The 16992-nt window shown below is 45.3% G+C and overlaps 7 protein-coding genes across 7 annotated transcripts; 1 reads left to right on the forward strand and 6 right to left on the reverse strand. All coding sequences in view use genetic code 12, as the record gives it.

Moving 5' to 3' along the window:
• Positions 1-1118: 1118 nt before the first annotated feature.
• On the reverse strand, positions 1119-2753 carry HXT5 (Hxt5p; the record flags this gene model as incomplete). Its single annotated transcript, XM_029034715.2, has 1 exon — positions 1119-2753. One exon carries the CDS (start codon positions 2751-2753, stop codon positions 1119-1121), a length of 1635 nt encoding a protein of 544 aa, XP_028889957.2.
• A 1131-nt stretch (positions 2754-3884) lies between these two features.
• Positions 3885-4613, reverse strand: CJI96_0000491 (DNA 5'-adenosine monophosphate hydrolase; the record flags this gene model as incomplete). Its single annotated transcript, XM_029034716.2, has 1 exon — positions 3885-4613. The coding sequence occupies one exon, from the start codon at positions 4611-4613 to the stop codon at positions 3885-3887; it is 729 nt and encodes a 242-aa protein (XP_028889958.2).
• Positions 4614-4876: 263 nt separating this feature from the next.
• Positions 4877-5224, reverse strand: CJI96_0000492 (uncharacterized protein; the record flags this gene model as incomplete). Its single annotated transcript, XM_029034717.2, has 1 exon — positions 4877-5224. The coding sequence occupies one exon, from the start codon at positions 5222-5224 to the stop codon at positions 4877-4879; it is 348 nt and encodes a 115-aa protein (XP_028889959.2).
• A 325-nt stretch (positions 5225-5549) lies between these two features.
• NOT4 (CCR4-NOT core ubiquitin-protein ligase subunit MOT2) lies at positions 5550-7515 on the forward strand (the record flags this gene model as incomplete). Its single annotated transcript, XM_029034718.2, has 2 exons — positions 5550-5599; positions 5652-7515. 2 exons carry the CDS (start codon positions 5550-5552, stop codon positions 7513-7515), a joined length of 1914 nt encoding a protein of 637 aa, XP_028889960.1.
• Positions 7516-7635: 120 nt separating this feature from the next.
• CJI96_0000494 (uncharacterized protein) lies at positions 7636-9843 on the reverse strand (the record flags this gene model as incomplete). Its single annotated transcript, XM_029034719.2, has 1 exon — positions 7636-9843. The coding sequence occupies one exon, from the start codon at positions 9841-9843 to the stop codon at positions 7636-7638; it is 2208 nt and encodes a 735-aa protein (XP_028889961.2).
• An 840-nt stretch (positions 9844-10683) lies between these two features.
• Positions 10684-13605, reverse strand: CJI96_0000495 (isoleucine--tRNA ligase ISM1; the record flags this gene model as incomplete). Its single annotated transcript, XM_029034720.2, has 1 exon — positions 10684-13605. The coding sequence occupies one exon, from the start codon at positions 13603-13605 to the stop codon at positions 10684-10686; it is 2922 nt and encodes a 973-aa protein (XP_028889962.2).
• Positions 13606-13871: 266 nt separating this feature from the next.
• On the reverse strand, positions 13872-15511 carry CIT1 (citrate (Si)-synthase; the record flags this gene model as incomplete). Its single annotated transcript, XM_029034721.2, has 3 exons — positions 13872-15104; positions 15298-15378; positions 15440-15511. The coding sequence occupies 3 exons, from the start codon at positions 15509-15511 to the stop codon at positions 13872-13874; spliced, it is 1386 nt and encodes a 461-aa protein (XP_028889963.1).
• Between the last annotated feature and the right edge of the window lie 1481 nt (positions 15512-16992).

A 16992-nucleotide genomic window follows, 5' to 3' on the forward strand; every position in this document is an offset into this window, starting at 1 on the left:
AATGCGAGCAAGTCTTGGAGGCGTTTGTTACTGATATTATGCGGCGAGAATTAGGAGCAGTCTTAATGAACTGCGATTGCCTGGATTCGGTGTCTGGTATGTCATGGCTCTCTATGTCACCCTGGTTGGCGAGAACTTGGCGACACCTCTTACATCTGAGATGATAATTTCCTTGTCCTTTCTCCTTGTTGCTTTCTTTGAAGAGCCCAAGTGTCATAAGAGATTGTCCACTGGGGTCGTCCTGTAAGTTAATCTCGACAAGGTGCTGTCTGTAAGCAGAAGACAGCTTGTCGACCGTGAAGTTGGACTCTTTGAAGAGCTTTAACTGTCTTATAAAACCATCATTAGGCTGTGCAGACTCCGAGCGCCTTTTCACCGCGTGCAATGCTTGCTCAAGCAGCAATTTGTACTTGAACATCAAATATGCCATGATAACCGTTACTGATCTTGAAACACCTTGAGCGCAGTGGACCAATACTGCCCCCAGATGTCTGGTGCCAGGCCCTTTTGACTCAGCTGACAAAGCCTTGTCTATAAATTCATTAGTTGTGGGAAGATATTGAAGTATATCGGCAGTCTCCAAGTCAGGCACTTCAATCTGAAGATGTTCGTAGTTCTCACCGAGGCTAGACGGAAGTGGTCCTCCTAAGACTGATATCACATGCGTGATTCCATAGTCTTGAAATAGATTTACTGCGCCTTCAACATCTTCAGCCGACAGTAAGTAAATGTTTCCCAATATCCGGTGAATCATCGTGGGTAGACGAGATGAGATAGACCATCTTATATTCTGGAGGATGCGCCACACCCGTGCACCATCACCACAGATTTGGCTCCTGGTTGAGCCTGTCCTTAGATACAGAATCATATTCCGTAAAGTATGACATACTAATTATCTTCACAGAATGTATCTAACTATATCGTGCTAATGTAACTTAACTAATTAGTAATCTCATATGAAAATTCTTCATTTATACTCATCTGGGTAGTGCACGTAGTTCCCACATGGCCGGGAAAGTACCTGGGGTACAGCAGGTAGAGGTACATAAGACCTGAGAACACTCTCAGCTAACAGATTCGAATGATTATTGATTTATTCCTATGAATTTCCTGATCAATCATAATTTGCCGTTCTTCAAGTTCTTTATGTTTTGTCTTGCAAGAGCAAATGGCGACATGTTGAACAAGTCGTCAATTTCCTCCAAAGTCTTGTCCTTCGTCTCAGGCATGAACAAAACTTGGTAGATCAAACCAATAAATGCAATACCACCGTAGAATCCAAGAGTCAAGCCGGTGTAAGTGAAGGCCTCTTTCATCTTGGTGAAGTTGTATGTGACTGTGAAGGACCACAAGTAAAGGAAAGTGGAACAAATGGTCATACCCAAAGATCTGGTCTCCAAGTCAAAGGATTCAGATGGAACAACCCATGTCAATGTGGAGTATGCGCCGAAGAACAAGTTGTAGACAATAATACCAGTCAAATAGATACCCTCGGCCTCGGCTTTGTGCGTCTTGACATCGAAAAGGTAGCCAACACCGACCAATATTAAGCCGACGAAGAAACCAATAATGTTGTAACCCCACACTCTTCTACCAAAACGGTCCATCCACAAAATGGCTGGAATGGTACCAATAAGCAAGGCACCTCCACCCACAAGAGACATAAACACGGAGTTCTTTTCGTCGAAACCAATACCGGCCATCAAAGTGGACATATAGTACATAATAGCGTTGATACCAGTCAACTGACCCAAGGTGACCATCATGACAGCGTAAAAGAGGGCTCTTCTGTTTCTTGCGATGCCAAACAAATCGGTGACGATCTTAACTTTTGAGACCTTGTGGTGTCTTTCGTGCTCTTGGTCAGCAGCATGTCTCATTTCCAAGAACTCCAATTTATTCTTATTGTCGCTGACATCTCTCAAACGAGTCCACACTTCGTAAGCCTGACCCACTCTGTTCTTATGGACCAACCAACGGGGCGACTCAGGCAAAAAGAACAAACCAATGAACAAAATAGTCGAGAATACCAAAGAAGAGCCCACCATGAATCTCCACCCGCCCTTAACAGAATAGAACATTGCTGCAATGGCATATCCCAAGACTTCACCTAAGGCAATGTTGAACTGGTACATAGACACAATGCTACCTCTGACATTAGCAGGCACCGATTCTGAGATGTAGATACCAACACAACCGCCTTCTATACCGACACCGATACCCAACATGAATCTACCAGCATACATGAGGTGGTGATCTTGAGCAGCCGCGCACAAGGCAGCACCAATAGTGTACCAAATACACGAAATGATCAAGGAGAGTTTTCTTCCAAACCACTCATTCAAAGGGGTCATAATCATGGAACCAGCCATTGCACCCAAGGGCATGAGGGAGGAAATGAGCGATTGCTCGTGCAGGGTAAGGGACAAATCTTTACGCATACCAATAGAGGCACCAGAGATGATAGACTGGTCCACACCGGACAAAAGACCGGCAAAAGCAGCAAAGGCGCCAAGAAGGTACACCATGTGTTTTTTGTTCTTGAAGTTGAGCTTAAATTCCAAAGACAACAAGCGGTCCACTAACGAGTTACCAACAGGTTGTTGAGCTAAGAGTTCCAACTCCTCAAAATCTTTCGTGAAGTCGAAGTTCTCCCCCAATTCGGAGGCATCAATCTTGTTGTAGGTATCGTTGCGGACTTCCACCTCGTCAGAGGATACATCCTTGATCTCCTTTCCTTCGAAGATGCTCATTGTGTAAAGTTGATGAAAAAAAAAGTAGAGGAATAATAAGATGCCCGTCGTGTCTTATATAGCCGTGTTTCATGCCCGGAAAAACCCCACACGCAATGCAGGCAAAGCTTGGGGGACGTCTGGCACCCGTCGTAGAATAGGCGGCCAGCAGGCCGCCAGTAGGCGGCCAAAATGCATCATTTCCAATTTTTTAGTGCAAGAAGAAGTGGAGTCTGTGGGTGGGGATGCGTAGGCGGAACAACTTTACGCCGGAGACGCATCGCAGCCACGAAATTTCTCAAGTTTATCCGACGCCCAGCAACTTCGACAAGCCCTCATTGAACCGTTTTACCAATCACAGAACCATTATGTTTAGCACAATTTTAAGGTCTCGAGCAACTCCACTTGGGTGCACTGGTCATATCGTTGGTCTCGAGTTTTCTTTTCAGTGTTGTTCTTCGATCACCAACTGTACGTCTAAATGCATTCCCCACAGAAGGTGCGTTGCACCCCATTTAATATGTCATACGGGGAGCCAGACCGAAGGAAAAACTGCGAATCGCTCCTCTCAACAAAGCCCTGTCAAATACAGTCTTCACCACACGTGCAATTCAATTTGATTCTCTGGTTACATCTTACGATCTCTGCGGAAAACTGTCTTCGTAGTGCCGCTGAACCTTACACTTGTGGTTTGAGGATGCAAGGCGCCTTTACCAATTTCACGCACCCCCAGATGAACCCAAATGAAAATACCACAAGAACGACTTAATTTCCCCAACACCCAAAAAATCCTTGAAAGCACACGGTGATTAAGCCGATGCAATTACGCGCATACACCTTGCTAAGCTGTGGGTGCCCTACAAGTTGAGCGATACGACTTGGCCGGATAAAAAAATCCCCTCAGCCGCTTTCTGGATGCAGCCTATCTTCAGGAGGCCCCCACGTAGAGCAACAGCTCTGCAGTCCTCAAATACCATTGGCTGAGCGAGCCTAAAGATCACGATACTACGTAAATGAAAGAAGTGGCTTTTTTGTGGAACGCCTGCGCAATTGAGTAAAGGGGGTCTGAGCGTTGGAGATTCCCGGACTTACTCTCCCGAAACGGCCAAGTTGGCCACTCGGATCAACTTTACGAGAGCTTATCGCACGAGCTCAACCTGGGATGCTGAACTTCTTGCAGAATTCCCTGTCCAAGTGTTGTTTCAACGCTTTAAAGTGGTTGCCGAGATTCTTCCCGCAGTAGACGCAAACTAGTGGGGACGACTTGAGCAACAGCTCTGAATCCTCGTAATCTAGCTTCCGGGAAGGCCTTAGCTTCTGAGCTTTCTTCGGTCTTCTCATCAAGAGACCCTGAATCAGTCCCTCCATCAGACCATCGCTGTCAGACTCGGAATCGGTCCCAGAACCGAGATAATTCTCGGAAGAAGGCTTCAAATCGCTGAATTCAACGAAGAAAGGCGTAGTAAATGAGTTGTAGTGTCTCTTGTTCTTCATGCGGTCCAGGTGAAAGTCTTGAGTTATGACATGAATGTGCAAGTTGGCCATCGACGGCACCTTGTGGATGCCTGCTCTGATGAAGGTGTTTTTAAATGTCTCTTTGACGCATGGATCTTCTTCTATAAACCCTTCCTTCACAAGATCCTCTATTATCATGTCTTTTGCCTTCTCCACGTATTCCTCAGCTTGATTATATACTGTGGGGTCCGCTAGTCCATCTACTGGATGCTTGAAAGTGAGCGGCTTGCTCCGCGGAAGAACGAGGTAGTGTCTCAATGCTTTTGGGTATCGGTCTTTCATAATAACGAAGCGATCATCATAAAATAGAACAAGAGGCTGGTTAGGGTTGGAGAGGTAGGTCTGCAAGCCGTACCTGAAGCTCATTGCTTTATGTGAGGAAAGTGAGGTTTGATGAACTTTTGAAATCTAACAGCACGTGATGAACTATGCCTAGGGTTAAATATGCTTCAAGCGTTCACATTCGATTTAAATACGTAGTATACTATTACGTGACTCCTCGAAGATGCGTTGGCCAGGTTATACTGTACTCTTTGTCAGCCACGCTCGATGCGTATATCTCGAAGAATCACAGGATCAACGAGCAAATATTGAGCTGAGACAGCTTCCTCTGGGATTCTTTTGACTATTTACACTTTTCTCTTCCTGGCAGGATTGCTTTGACGACTGGTTGCCTCGGCACCATCACCTTCGCTTTTCTCCAGGGTTTCCACATTCTCATTTTGTGCTGTTTCCTTTTGGAGCTCCTCATTGCTCTTAAGTTTAGCCTGTTTTAACTCCTTAACAAACCAAAGAACAGATCCGTATAGAAGAAGTGCAATGATCAGTAAGTTTATATAGTGGATGGATCTTGTCACGTATATCAACCACGAAAGGGATAGCAAAAGCAATATAAACGAGGCATGAGTGGCCTTCATAAGCGCTGGTGTTGTGCCAGGGGTGAAAATAGAGTCCCACAATTCAACAATAAACGCCATTGTTAAAACCAGAGTTGCTAATTTGGGATTCATCGATCAGGTCGTGCTGGAGGCAGCAGTATCACCATAAACACCCGTACCTCCGAAAGGCTAAGCAGAGAAGACACCGCTTGATCTTTCCCTTAATTGACCATGTGTAGATTCTAAGGCTATTTGTAGCTTATGTAGCTCGTTTCGAAAGCCATGGTACAACATACAATGTCTTTGAAGCCCGATATGTTAGAGAATCAGGAAACTGCTCACGTGATCGTTGTAAGTGTCGCACACAAAAGCTGCCTTGTAGTAAGCTAAGGCGTAAACTCTATCAGCATTAATCAAAGCAACGATGGTGGCTCTCGAAGACTCGTTCATCTCTGATGAGGAGGTGGAGTACTGGTATGTACATCATCTATTACCTGCTGTTGTGATCCGTGTTACTAACCGTTAGCCCATTATGCGTGGAAGAAATGGACATTTCAGACAAAAACTTCAGACCATGCCCTTGTGGATACCAAATCTGTCAGTTCTGTTATAACAACATTCGCCAGAACCCAGAGCTAAACGGAAGATGTCCAGGCTGTCGTAGGCTCTATGATGATGAAAGTGTCGAGTACAAGACCTTGACAGCAGAGGAATACAAGATGCAGCAGCTCAAAAGAGAGAAGAGAGAGCGTGAGAAAAAGCAGAGAGAGAAAGAAAAGAAGGAGCTGGAAATCGCGTCGAAGAAGCACTTGGCTGGGCTCCGTGTTGTTCAGAAAAATTTGGTCTACGTGACCGGGTTGAGTCCTCCGTGTGCACCAGAAGACTTGCATTCTGTGTTACGCTCTGACAAATACTTTGGTCAATACGGCAAGATCACGAAGATTGTCATCAATAAGAAAACTCCTGGCGGTGGTGGTAACGTACCTGTTACTTCTTCAGGCACATCAGGGTCACAGAGCATAGTAGTCTACGTGACCTTTGCCCGAAAGGAAGACGCATCCAGGTGTATTGCAGAACTCGATGGCTCCTTATGCGATGGCAGAGTCCTTAGAGCTGCTCATGGAACCACGAAGTATTGCCTGTCGTACCTTAGAGGCCATCCATGCGCAAATCCAAATTGCATGTTTTTGCATGAACCGGGTGAGGAGGCAGATCTGTACACGAGAAAGGATTTGCTGACACAACAAGGAATCAAGATGGGCATGAGTGGTTCCCGTGGAGGTCATCATCACCACGCGGATGACGAGGGAAACGAAAATGACGACCATCACAACCATCCCAACAGTCATCACCAAGCATTTCAATCTAGCACCACTCCAAACTTGGCTCACACAGCTACATCCTCATCAGGAGTGGCTCCTTCTACAGGTCTTGCAGCTGCTGGCTCTAATGCCACCTTGCCAGTCACAGCTCATTGGGCAAAAGCTCTGGGGACAGAATCTGCACATGCTTCACCTCAGGTTAATAACAACGCACCAATGACTAATACAGCAGCATTCCCATCGTTAGGTGAGATTTTTAAGGAGCAAAAGCAAAAGAAAGATGTCAAGCAGAAGTCAAAGGGCAAGTCAAACAAAGATGGTCAACTTTTGCCGGACGATGTGGATATCGATGACAACACGGCAGTTTCATTTGCTGAAGACACAGCAGAGAGATTGAAGCAACTTGCTTCATCGAATCAAAAATTGAAAGTGCACTTTGACGACTTGACAGAAAAGTCGAATCTTTTGCCACTTTTCCATTTTAATGAATCTTACGCAAACAATTCTTGCACAGTTGAAGAGGAGAAGATTCTTTGTCGTCTGATCATCGAGCAATTTTTGTTAAGGCCAATCAAGAAGTATCATTTGGCTTACCAAAATCATCCAATCAGTCAGCAACAACAATATTTGCATCAACAAGCTCAATTACAGCAGCAGGCTCAAGTTGCTCAACAGCAAGGACAAACTCCAAACTTCAACCCATCTCGCTTGCACCAGGCAGACCAACACTTGCAGCAGCAGGTTTCAGGGCAAGCCTCACAGCCGAATTTACAGACTCAAGTGCTGCAAGTTTCTGATCCGGTCTTGCATCAGCAACAACAATTACTCTTATTACAACAACTTCAACAGCAGGCTGTGCAGCAAGGTAAGCAGCAGCAGCAGACTCCTTCACAGCTTTCTGCTCAACTCAATCAGTTGAGAATGAGCGAAAGAAGTAGAACTTCCACTCCACCACCCCCGGGTTTGTTTGGTAAATCTCAAGTTGAAGGCTCTCAGCACCCCAACTCAGCGGCAAGTCAGTCATCTAGTTCCCAATTGTTGACGCAGTTAATGAGTGGGAAGAAATAGAATAGGTCACTACGATGGTTTTAGTTCGTCTATCGAGAGGTAAATAACATTGTTACGGAAGACGTTTCACTGTATAGTATATTGTAAAATATAACGTTGATGCATCATTGGAAATTGAAATTATTTTTTCGTTAGTTGATCATTAATAAGACGGCACGCTTTAGGATCGAAGACGTCTTTCTCCATCATTTTGATGAGTCGGGCTTGTAGGTAGTCCTCGGATATCATGATCTGATGAAGTCTTAGAAATCGAAGTGTAATGAGTTTCATCAAGTTCGCCCTAGCGACTCTTTCCGTAGCATTCAAGGTATTTTCGGGAATCAGACTGATGTGATCCACAACTGTAGTTATGGTCTTATTCTTCTCGAAATCCCAAAACGATGAAGCGGGCAATTTGTCAAAACGCTTGTGATAGTGCCACTCAGGCCGAGCAGACTTCGCTATTTGCTCCATGAAGCCATCGAAGTGTTTAGACTGGTCACCAGTTCTAGGGGCCACTCTCTTGACACCTTGTGGGAGGGATTTTGAGGGAGTTTTTGATGCCTCTGCAACTGAGGAATTTGTAGACTTATGCGCAGTTGATGTAGCGTTACCAGACTGTGCCTGATTGCCTGTCGACGGTGGAATACTGGAGAGAGCAGGGCGCGAGGCACCAGTCTGATTCGGATTAGGCTGGGGGGTTTGATTCCCAAATTGATCAGTGAGTTCTCGGCTCAGAAGTTGGCGGCTTGGTTGTGGAAAATGATGCATAGTTTCTCGTATTCGCTGCTTCAAAACCTTTGCCGATTCAACGACTGCTGCATTTCCTAGCTTAATGCCTATATCTTCCAAGGAGACAGAAAAGCCTTCCTGACGAAGCTTTTGTTGGATGAGTAGTTCGCGTCCGCTCCCTTCGCCCACTGCAGCGTCAGCTCTGATAATAGCATCATTCATGGCGGGAGTCCAGTTTGTGGAATGATTAATACTCCTGTGGTGTTCGTCAGTTGAAAATTGAGCTGGTTGATAATTGGTTGCTGCATCATTAGGTTTGGACTCCTTCGCTTTCGAGATTGTAGGAATATTCAACTTATTGTACTTCCTGAATTTATGAATCCTATTAAAATCCTCCCATAGGGGTTCGTAATAAGCTGGGGGCTCTCCTGTTGGACCATATGTTTGCCTGTGGAGAACAAACAACTCATAAAGGCCTTTCACCTCTTCATCTGAAAGAGTGTAGTCTGTCTTTCTGGTAAACAGTTTTTTTAACTCAGCCCATGGTTCTGTGACATATTTGTGCCTGTTGACGTAAAATTTAGAAGCCACACTGTGAAAGGTTTGAATGTAGTATTGGTAATGCTCCATTGATTCCGAGAGAATTCCATAATGAAATAGAAGGGCATGCACAGCATCGTACGATAGTGAAATGTTGAATTTCTCCCGAAATGCTTCTTGAACGCTTTGATTAATTCTGTGCGGGTTTATCATGGCAACTTGGTAGAGGACTCTGACGTATTCCGGCTTCCAGCTGTCTAAGTGCGTGAAGAATACTTGCTTGATACGCTTCTGAGAATGCGATGTCACTTGAGGTGCTCCTCGTTTTAAGCCATTGGACGTGTGAGTTTCTGTAGGTTTTGTGGTGCCGCTATCGGGCTGCTCGTCGTTTTCTGAAGTCGAGAGCTCGTAAATATTTTGCGCTGCTATGTTCGAAGGGGGCTTCCCGGATTCAGATGGGTTTGAGGATCCAGAGTCCGGGGTGGGACTTGTTGAGACAGATGCAATTTTGGAGTCGGAATCTCGAGAAGGAAGGCCATGACGATTTTCGGAATGCTGGGAGATTTTTGTTGTAGAAGACTTGTCAGTAACTCTTTGAGGAGTTCTTGGTTTATTCTTCGGCAACTGTCGGCTCATAGTCTCCGTCTCCTTGACGTGTTGTGAGTTGCATGAAGCGATGACAGCATTGAAAGTCTCCATATCAGCTGTCGATTGGACCATACTCGAAGCCACTTTACCGCCCTCTTTAGCATTCTCACGCAATTGGCGTCGTATCACGTTCAACTGAGGCACGTTCCCTACTATCTCTGCTATAGGAATCTTGTCCTCCATCTTCTGAACTATCGATGCCAAATCGTCAAGAATATTCCTGTAGTCCAGATCCCAAGTCGTTTGCGAATAGTCGTAGTACGACTTCAATGCAATGTACAGATAGCACAACTGATCAAACTCGTAGAGGTCTTTGAGACCCGTCTCGGAGTCGTCATGAGGTTGAGACTTTACAATGAGCTTATACTCGGCCTCAAGGTCATTTTTTGTGGTTAAAAAATGCTCAATTTTCCTTTGCAAAACACTCATGGCAATATTTCAATATATGGACCCCTCACGAGAATGGTTGCAAAAATTGGTGGTGGGAGAGCTGGTGTTTACCAAAACGGTGGGAAACAGCCAGGCGCGGAGGGGGGAGTATCTGGATTTGTGTGATAGAAAACAAGACTTTAGGTGGACGAGTGTTGGTAGGGAAGCGACGCGAAATTTTGTGGGAGACTTGTCGGGTATGCAAATTTGACCGTGGTTTTCGAGCGAGTTTTCAATTATTTCTCCGAATTCGAGATGTGGCGCCCCTAATGCCACTTGTTCTCTCGTGAATGACTGAGGCTAGAGAAATTTTTTACGGTTGGTTTTTTTCTCTTCTACTTTCTGCGGTAGCTTGGTGCAGGACGGCCCCAGCACGATAATTTCAATTTTCATAGAGTTGGTGCGATTGCGGTTACATGTTGGGTTGCGCTAAATTCAAATAGTAAAAAAGTCTCTTCTATAATCACGATGTTTCTAAACTCTAACTATTTACAATATGACCTCTCAAATTGTTGTCGTTTATAGAAGGGTTCCCTAAAGGTCTCCTCGAGGGGTGCAAATCGGCGCCAAACAAATGTTGCGACTTTCGCATCCCTGGAGGGTACAGGTTTCCGCGAATGTCTCGTCGGGCACGTTTTACTTCCCACCGCTTAGTATGTAATTACCGCTTTTCAGAAACCGATTTTTGCTGCATTGGCTGCGAAAACGGCGCTTTCGAATATGGCCCTGGCGTTGGCGCCATTAGGATAATTTGGGCTCCAGCGCGGCGAGCCACCGCCGAAAATCCAATTCATAATTCGGCGAGGGCACCACGCCAAAATTCTAACTGAAGGTTGTCATTCAGCCCAACACGCTGGTACACTTATGACAAGGCTCATCATCACGCTCAGCAATGTATTTCCAACACCTAGGACATTTTCTCGAGCATGACTGTTGGACTTTGATTTTCACGCTTCCCTGAGCGAAATTTTCCACGGCGAACTCTCTCGAAGGACCCTCACTGGAGGGCACCTCGCAGGCGCCAACTGTCACTCTCGAAACCAAAAAGTAGTCATCCAAGAATTCTTTGTGTTTCTCAATAAGTTTCTTTGAGGCATCTCCATCCGTTTGCAAAAACAACTCAACTTCCAATTTATTCTTGTAATGGCCCTCCTTTCTCAATTGTTCTAATTCCTTGTATAAGGCGTCCCTGATTTTCCACAATTCCATGAACTCGTTTTCCACATCTAGACGCTTTGCCTCCTCAGGAACCTGAAAGAAGCTCCATGGCATCATAAATGGTGAAGCTTCCTCGATATGCATCTGCTTAGCGTAAAGCTGCCAAGCCTCTTGTGCAATCAAGGGCTGGATTGGGGCCCAGAGACCAATAAGTGTTTTCAAGATTTGTTCCAACACTGTTTGGATGCTTCGTCTCCTATGTGAATTTTCTTTATCTGTGTAGAGACAATCCTTTGAAATATCAAAATAGTAGCCACTAAGCTCACTGATGTGTGAGTTGAGTTCTCTCACAGCTCCTGCAAAGTTATATGTACTATAGTGAGCGACCACCTTCTTCTCGAGTTGATGGATACGGGAAAGTACCCATTTATCTATGCTGTTTAATTTCGAATGCTCAATGCGGTCAGCGACGGTGAACTCGTGAAGGTTACCGAGCAAGAATTTGAAAGTTACTCTATTCTTCTTGACATTCTCAAGCAATCTTTGAAACACCTCGACACTCACATTGACATCTGAAGTATATGTGGAGGAAGCGACCCAAAGTCGAAGACCATCAATACCCAACGCCGGAACAAGGGGTTTTCCTCCACCGTCTATAACTTGCAGTGGGAGGATCACGTTTCCCAATGACTTCGACATTTTCTTGTTCTTCTTGTCAAGAAGGAATCCGTGCGTGATGATCTTATTAAAAGGAGCGACAGGCTTGAAGTTTTTGCCATCATTAGTGGAGGCAATAATCTTATTGAGGAGTGACAGCTGAAACCATCCTCTATGTTGATCACTGCCTTCCAAGTAGACGTCAGCTAATGGACTTTCTGAAACAAAAGATGCCTCAAGATTGTTCGAAAGTGTGGACCACGAAGTGCCTGAATCAAACCATACATCCATTGTGTCCTTACCCTTGTAGTACTTGTTGCCATCAATATCAGACGGAAGCCATCGAGAAATATCATCTTCGTCCTCAAACCAGGGATCCGTTCCGAATTCTGAAATCTTGTCGATGGTATAACGAATAATGGAGGTGTCCTCGATTGGCTCGTGAGTTTCTTTGTGGTAGACAATTGGGAATGGAACACCCCATGATCTTTGGCGAGAAATACACCACTCGCTTCTATTTTGAACGAATGCTTTGAGTCTGTTGATACCCAGAGGAGGCACAAACTCAACTTTATCTAACAGCTTTATAGCCAGTTCCTTGATTTTCTCAACATTCACAAACCATTGCGGAGTGGCCCTTTGCACTACAGGTGTCTTTGATCTCCAGTCGTAGGGGTAAGAATGTTTGTACAGTTTGTTCATGTGGTAGAGCATACCATTTGAATGAAGAAGCTCAATGACCTTCATGATTGAAGCCTTAACATTCGCATACTTCCCAGCAAGCTCTTCAAAACCATAAGGAATAGCCTCCGACACGAAATGGCCCTTCTCGTCCACCGAAGAAGCTATTTCGAGATTGTGCTTTCTGCCAATAAGATAGTCTTCCATACCATGTGCCGGAGCTGTGTGAACCAAGCCTGTGCCAGCATTCGACGAGACGTGACTTCCATGGACGATGGGAAACTTTCCTTTGCTTAAGGGGTTTTCGTAAAAGAGACCCTCCAAATCCCTACCCATAAAAGTCATCAGATCATCTCGTTCATAACTTTCATCATACTTTAGCAAGGAGTCTACCAAATCCTTCGCCACAACGACTCTCTCTCCATTCTCTTTATGCCTTAATGAAGTATACTCTATGTCTTTATGGACACAAATAGCTTTGTTGGCTGGGATAGTCCACGGAGTGGATGTCCAAATCAAGAGATTGACATTATTATCAATGTTGGCAAATATTCCGGACTTGACCAAGGGAAATTTCACAAATATGGCTACAGACTTGTGGTCTGGGTTGTATTCCAACTCTGCTTCTGCTAATGCTGTCTGTGTCTCGCATCCCCACCAAACAGGTTTTAATTGTCTGGTCAATAGACCATTTTCAAATAACTTGAGAAAAATTTTGAGTTGGGAAGCCTCATAGTCATGAGTCATAGTCACATATGGCTCGTCGAAGTCTGTCATTATGGCAAACTCTTGGAACTGCTCTCTTTGTCTCTGGATCATGCTATCGGCCAATTCACGACAGAGTTTGCGTACCTCAACAGACTTGAGATCAATCAGATTCTTTACGGCCTTCATTTCAATGGGAAGCCCGTGGCAATCCCAGCCAGGTCTGTAATTGATCTTTTTACCATTGTGTATCAACTCGAATCTGTTGATAATATCCTTGAGAATCTTGTTAAGAGCATGTCCTAGATGCAAGTCCCCATTCGCATAAGGTGGTCCATCATGAAGAATGAAATCCTCTGAGCTTTTTGGGCTTTCCAATTGTCTGAGATATAGATCTTTCCCACATTGCTTGAGGAGCTCTTCTCTATCCTTGCCTTTTGGGATTCGTGGTGAAAAGTCTGTTTTCGGGAGAAGCAACGATTTCGAATATGAGCTTTGTGATTTGCACGTACTCGTCAAGCTCCTTATAGAAAATCGTAGAAGAAGATAGTCTTGGAACATGCCTCTCTTCAATTTTCAAAATGTTGATTCAAAGTAGTAAAACTGCAAATTCCGTCACGTGAGCTGAAGCGCGTGATATGGCTTCGTCAGTTTGAGTATTGCGTTCTACAGGTCTACACTTATCATTAATTTAATAATCTTTTGAACGTTAGACACATGACATCAATAATGTACTAATAAATAAGACATGATGTGATATAAGGACAGGAAATTTTCATGTGAGTTTGACAAGCAAACTACTTTTCGAATTCATCACATCAGCGCGTTTAGTTTTTACCAATGTTCTTCACCAACTCAATGTACTTTTCGGTGGAGAAGGACTTTGGTCTCTCAATTGGGGCACCAAGACCACGGTCAATGATCAACTGAGGCAAGACACCGAAGGCTCTAGAAACACCAAACAAAACGGTGTAGAAGGACTCCTCAGTCAAACCGTAGTACTGCAACAAGACACCAGAGTGGGAGTCCACATTTGGCCATGGGTTCTTGGTCTTACCGTGCTTGGTCAACACACCTGGAGCAACCTCGTAGATGTTAGAAACCAACTTGAACAAGTCGTAGTCAGGCATGTGCTTCAAGGCAAACTCTCTTTGAGCAGTGTAACGAGGGTCAGTCTTTCTCAACACAGCGTGACCGTAGCCTGGAACAACTCTGCCAGAGTTAAGAGTGTCCCACAAGTACTTCTCGATGGCCTCCTTGGAGATGTCGCCCTTCAAGTCTTCCTTCAACTTGAACAACCACTCCAAGACCTCCTGGTTGGCTCTACCGTGCAAAGGACCAGCCAAACCGTTCAAACCGGCAGAGAGAGACAAAAATGGAGAGGACAAGGCGGAACCAACCAAGTGGGTGGTGTGGGCAGACACGTTACCACCCTCATGGTCAGAGTGGATGGTCAAGTACAATCTCATCAACTCAACAAACTCCTTGTTCTCGCCAAAACCGAGCAAAGTGGCCAAGTTGGCACCGTAGTCCAAGTCCTTGGAAACCTCGCCAGCCAACTTGCCGTCGTGGAAAACGTTTCTGTAGATTCTAGCGGCAATGTTTGGCAACTTGGCCAACAACTCAATGGAGTCCTCGTAGGTGTACTTCCAGTACTCGGTCTTTGGAACACCCTTGGCGTAAGCCTTAGCAAACTGGGACTCAGATTCCAAAGCAGTCACGGCAATGGAGAACTGGGCCATTGGGTGCAAGTGAGAAGGAGATCTGTCGATCAATTCCTCAACGTGCTTTGGCAAAGCAGATCTGGCAGCCAACTCCTCAGAGAGAGCTTTGGTCTGGGCCTCGGTTGGCACCTCACCAGTCAACAACAACCAGAACAAAGCCTCTGGCAATGGCTCATTGCCGCCTGGTCCCTTTGGCAACTCCTTCTGGATGTCTGGAATGGTTCTGCCTCTGAAACGAATACCCTCAATAGGGTCCAAAACGGAACCTTCCCAGACAAGGCCCTTGATACCACGCATACCACCGTATGCCTGTTCCAAAAGAACTTCACCAATCACCTGAACGTGTTAGTAGAGAGCAAAAAAAAGCTTGGATAGTTGATTGGACGATAGAACGTCGGTGATCATTGTCCGGATGGTATTCGGCAAAAAAGTCGTGATGCGCGGCCGCACAATCCAATCTTGCCGAGGACAACCATCACCACCAATCAAATGTCACATTGCTTCAGTAAAGAGAGTTTAGTATACATACGGTTTTGCCGTGCTCTTTTTTCAATTGTTTGACTTCCTCAATCTTCTCTGGCAAGATCTCGGCGAAACGAGCCTTCAAAGTCTGGACGTTAGTACGAAATCCAAAATTTCAACAGCAAAGTCAGGGAGTTCGTCACACATACTGGCTCAGAAGCATAGGTTCTGGTTTGCAAGGCTCTCTTCAAAGCGGAACGTTGGAAGGAACGGAGAGACATTGTTGGAGTGTAATATAATCTGTAGTTGATAAGGAGAAAAAAAAATAAAAAAAGGTGTGGGATCCACCAGGGACAAGAGCACTTATATATCTGAGTGTGGAAGAAGAAGCGGCAAGTATGAAAAAACGCACCCAGGTTACGTAAACTCACTTGTTTCCTGTATACAGGCGCGGCCGCTTCGAGTGAGACGCTCTCTTGCAACCAATGAAAATGCCTCTTGCATAGTTCCCTGAAGGATATCCTCGGACAGACCAAAGAGCATGGAAAGGCCTGGCACACTTGTGGTGTTTTGTTCAAAAGTTAGAGAATTGCCGAATGAAAAGAAAATTCTTAAGCCTTGGTTCAAATCCTCCTCGATCTAAACTCCAATTTTGATTTATTAAACCTTTTTCCACGGCTCTCCCCATTCTTTCCATTAAACTTTTGCCCTCTCCCTCTCGACCCCAGATTTCGGAGTTGGCGAATGAGAGTGGCCCCCACGCTGCTGCCTTAGTGGTGGTGGCCGCGGGTTGTGCTGTGCAGGTGGGCACGTTAGAAGCCTGGCGTTGAGCAGCCACTGGCTTTTTGTTTGTCTGTCCTTTCAAAGGTCGCACCCTCAAAATCACAGGCCATATTTTGCATTTTTTGCATCTCTTGCCCTATGGAATTTTGACTTTTTTTTTTTTTTTTTATTCGTTGTTGTTGTTTTTTCTTGCTCGACCGAATCTCGCTCAACCACTCCTGCCGAACCTCTCCGGCGCCAACCAGGCACCACAGCTCACATTAGTACTTCGGCACCGCTTCGCCAAACCCTTGTTCAGATTTAAATCCGGGGCAAAACCATACTTGCCTGGGGTGACTGTTCGTAACTGGCTGTAATATTTTTTTTTTTCTTCTCTAATCTTTTATTCTTTTAATTTTTTTTTTTTTTTTTCCATTTTCATCTGCAGCAATTTTGCAACCAGCTTTTCTAATGTCACGTCTCGGGTTCTTCATGCCCTGTCCTGCCTCCTTCTGCCTCGCTCTGCCCCGTGCTTTTTATGCCTGGGGCTACTGATCTAACCTCAGCACGAGGCCCGTTTTGGCATTGGAAAGCTGGATAGCCAACCCTCAACCCGGATCCACATCCCGTGATTCAGCGCCCCAAAACGTTACTGATTTTCTTGTCGTGGTCCACATTGTGACTCTCGCCGTTAGGGTCCGTATCTTCCGAGCTCGGGTTTTCGCAACCACTTATACATAGTTTCGCAAACTAGCACACACACGCATCCGCTCGGCAAATGCCAACCTCATCCGTGCTTGTGACGTCTGGTTCCTTACAAATGACCCCTGTGCTGTACCCCTATTGTAACTTTCGCTTTTGCTTCAAATTAGCCGAGGATACGTTGCAACCTTGTGGGTCAATTGCCCGTTGTCTCTGGTGGCTTCGTTGCACGAGTCTGCCTTCACTTCGCGATGCAACATATCCGCTCTCCCGCCACACCCATTCCACTTTGCCAGAA

The sequence above is a fragment of the Candidozyma auris genome, chromosome 1 (genome assembly GCF_003013715.1).
Source record: "Candidozyma auris chromosome 1, complete sequence".
NCBI classification, from domain to species: Eukaryota; Fungi; Ascomycota; class Pichiomycetes; order Serinales; family Metschnikowiaceae; genus Candidozyma; species Candidozyma auris.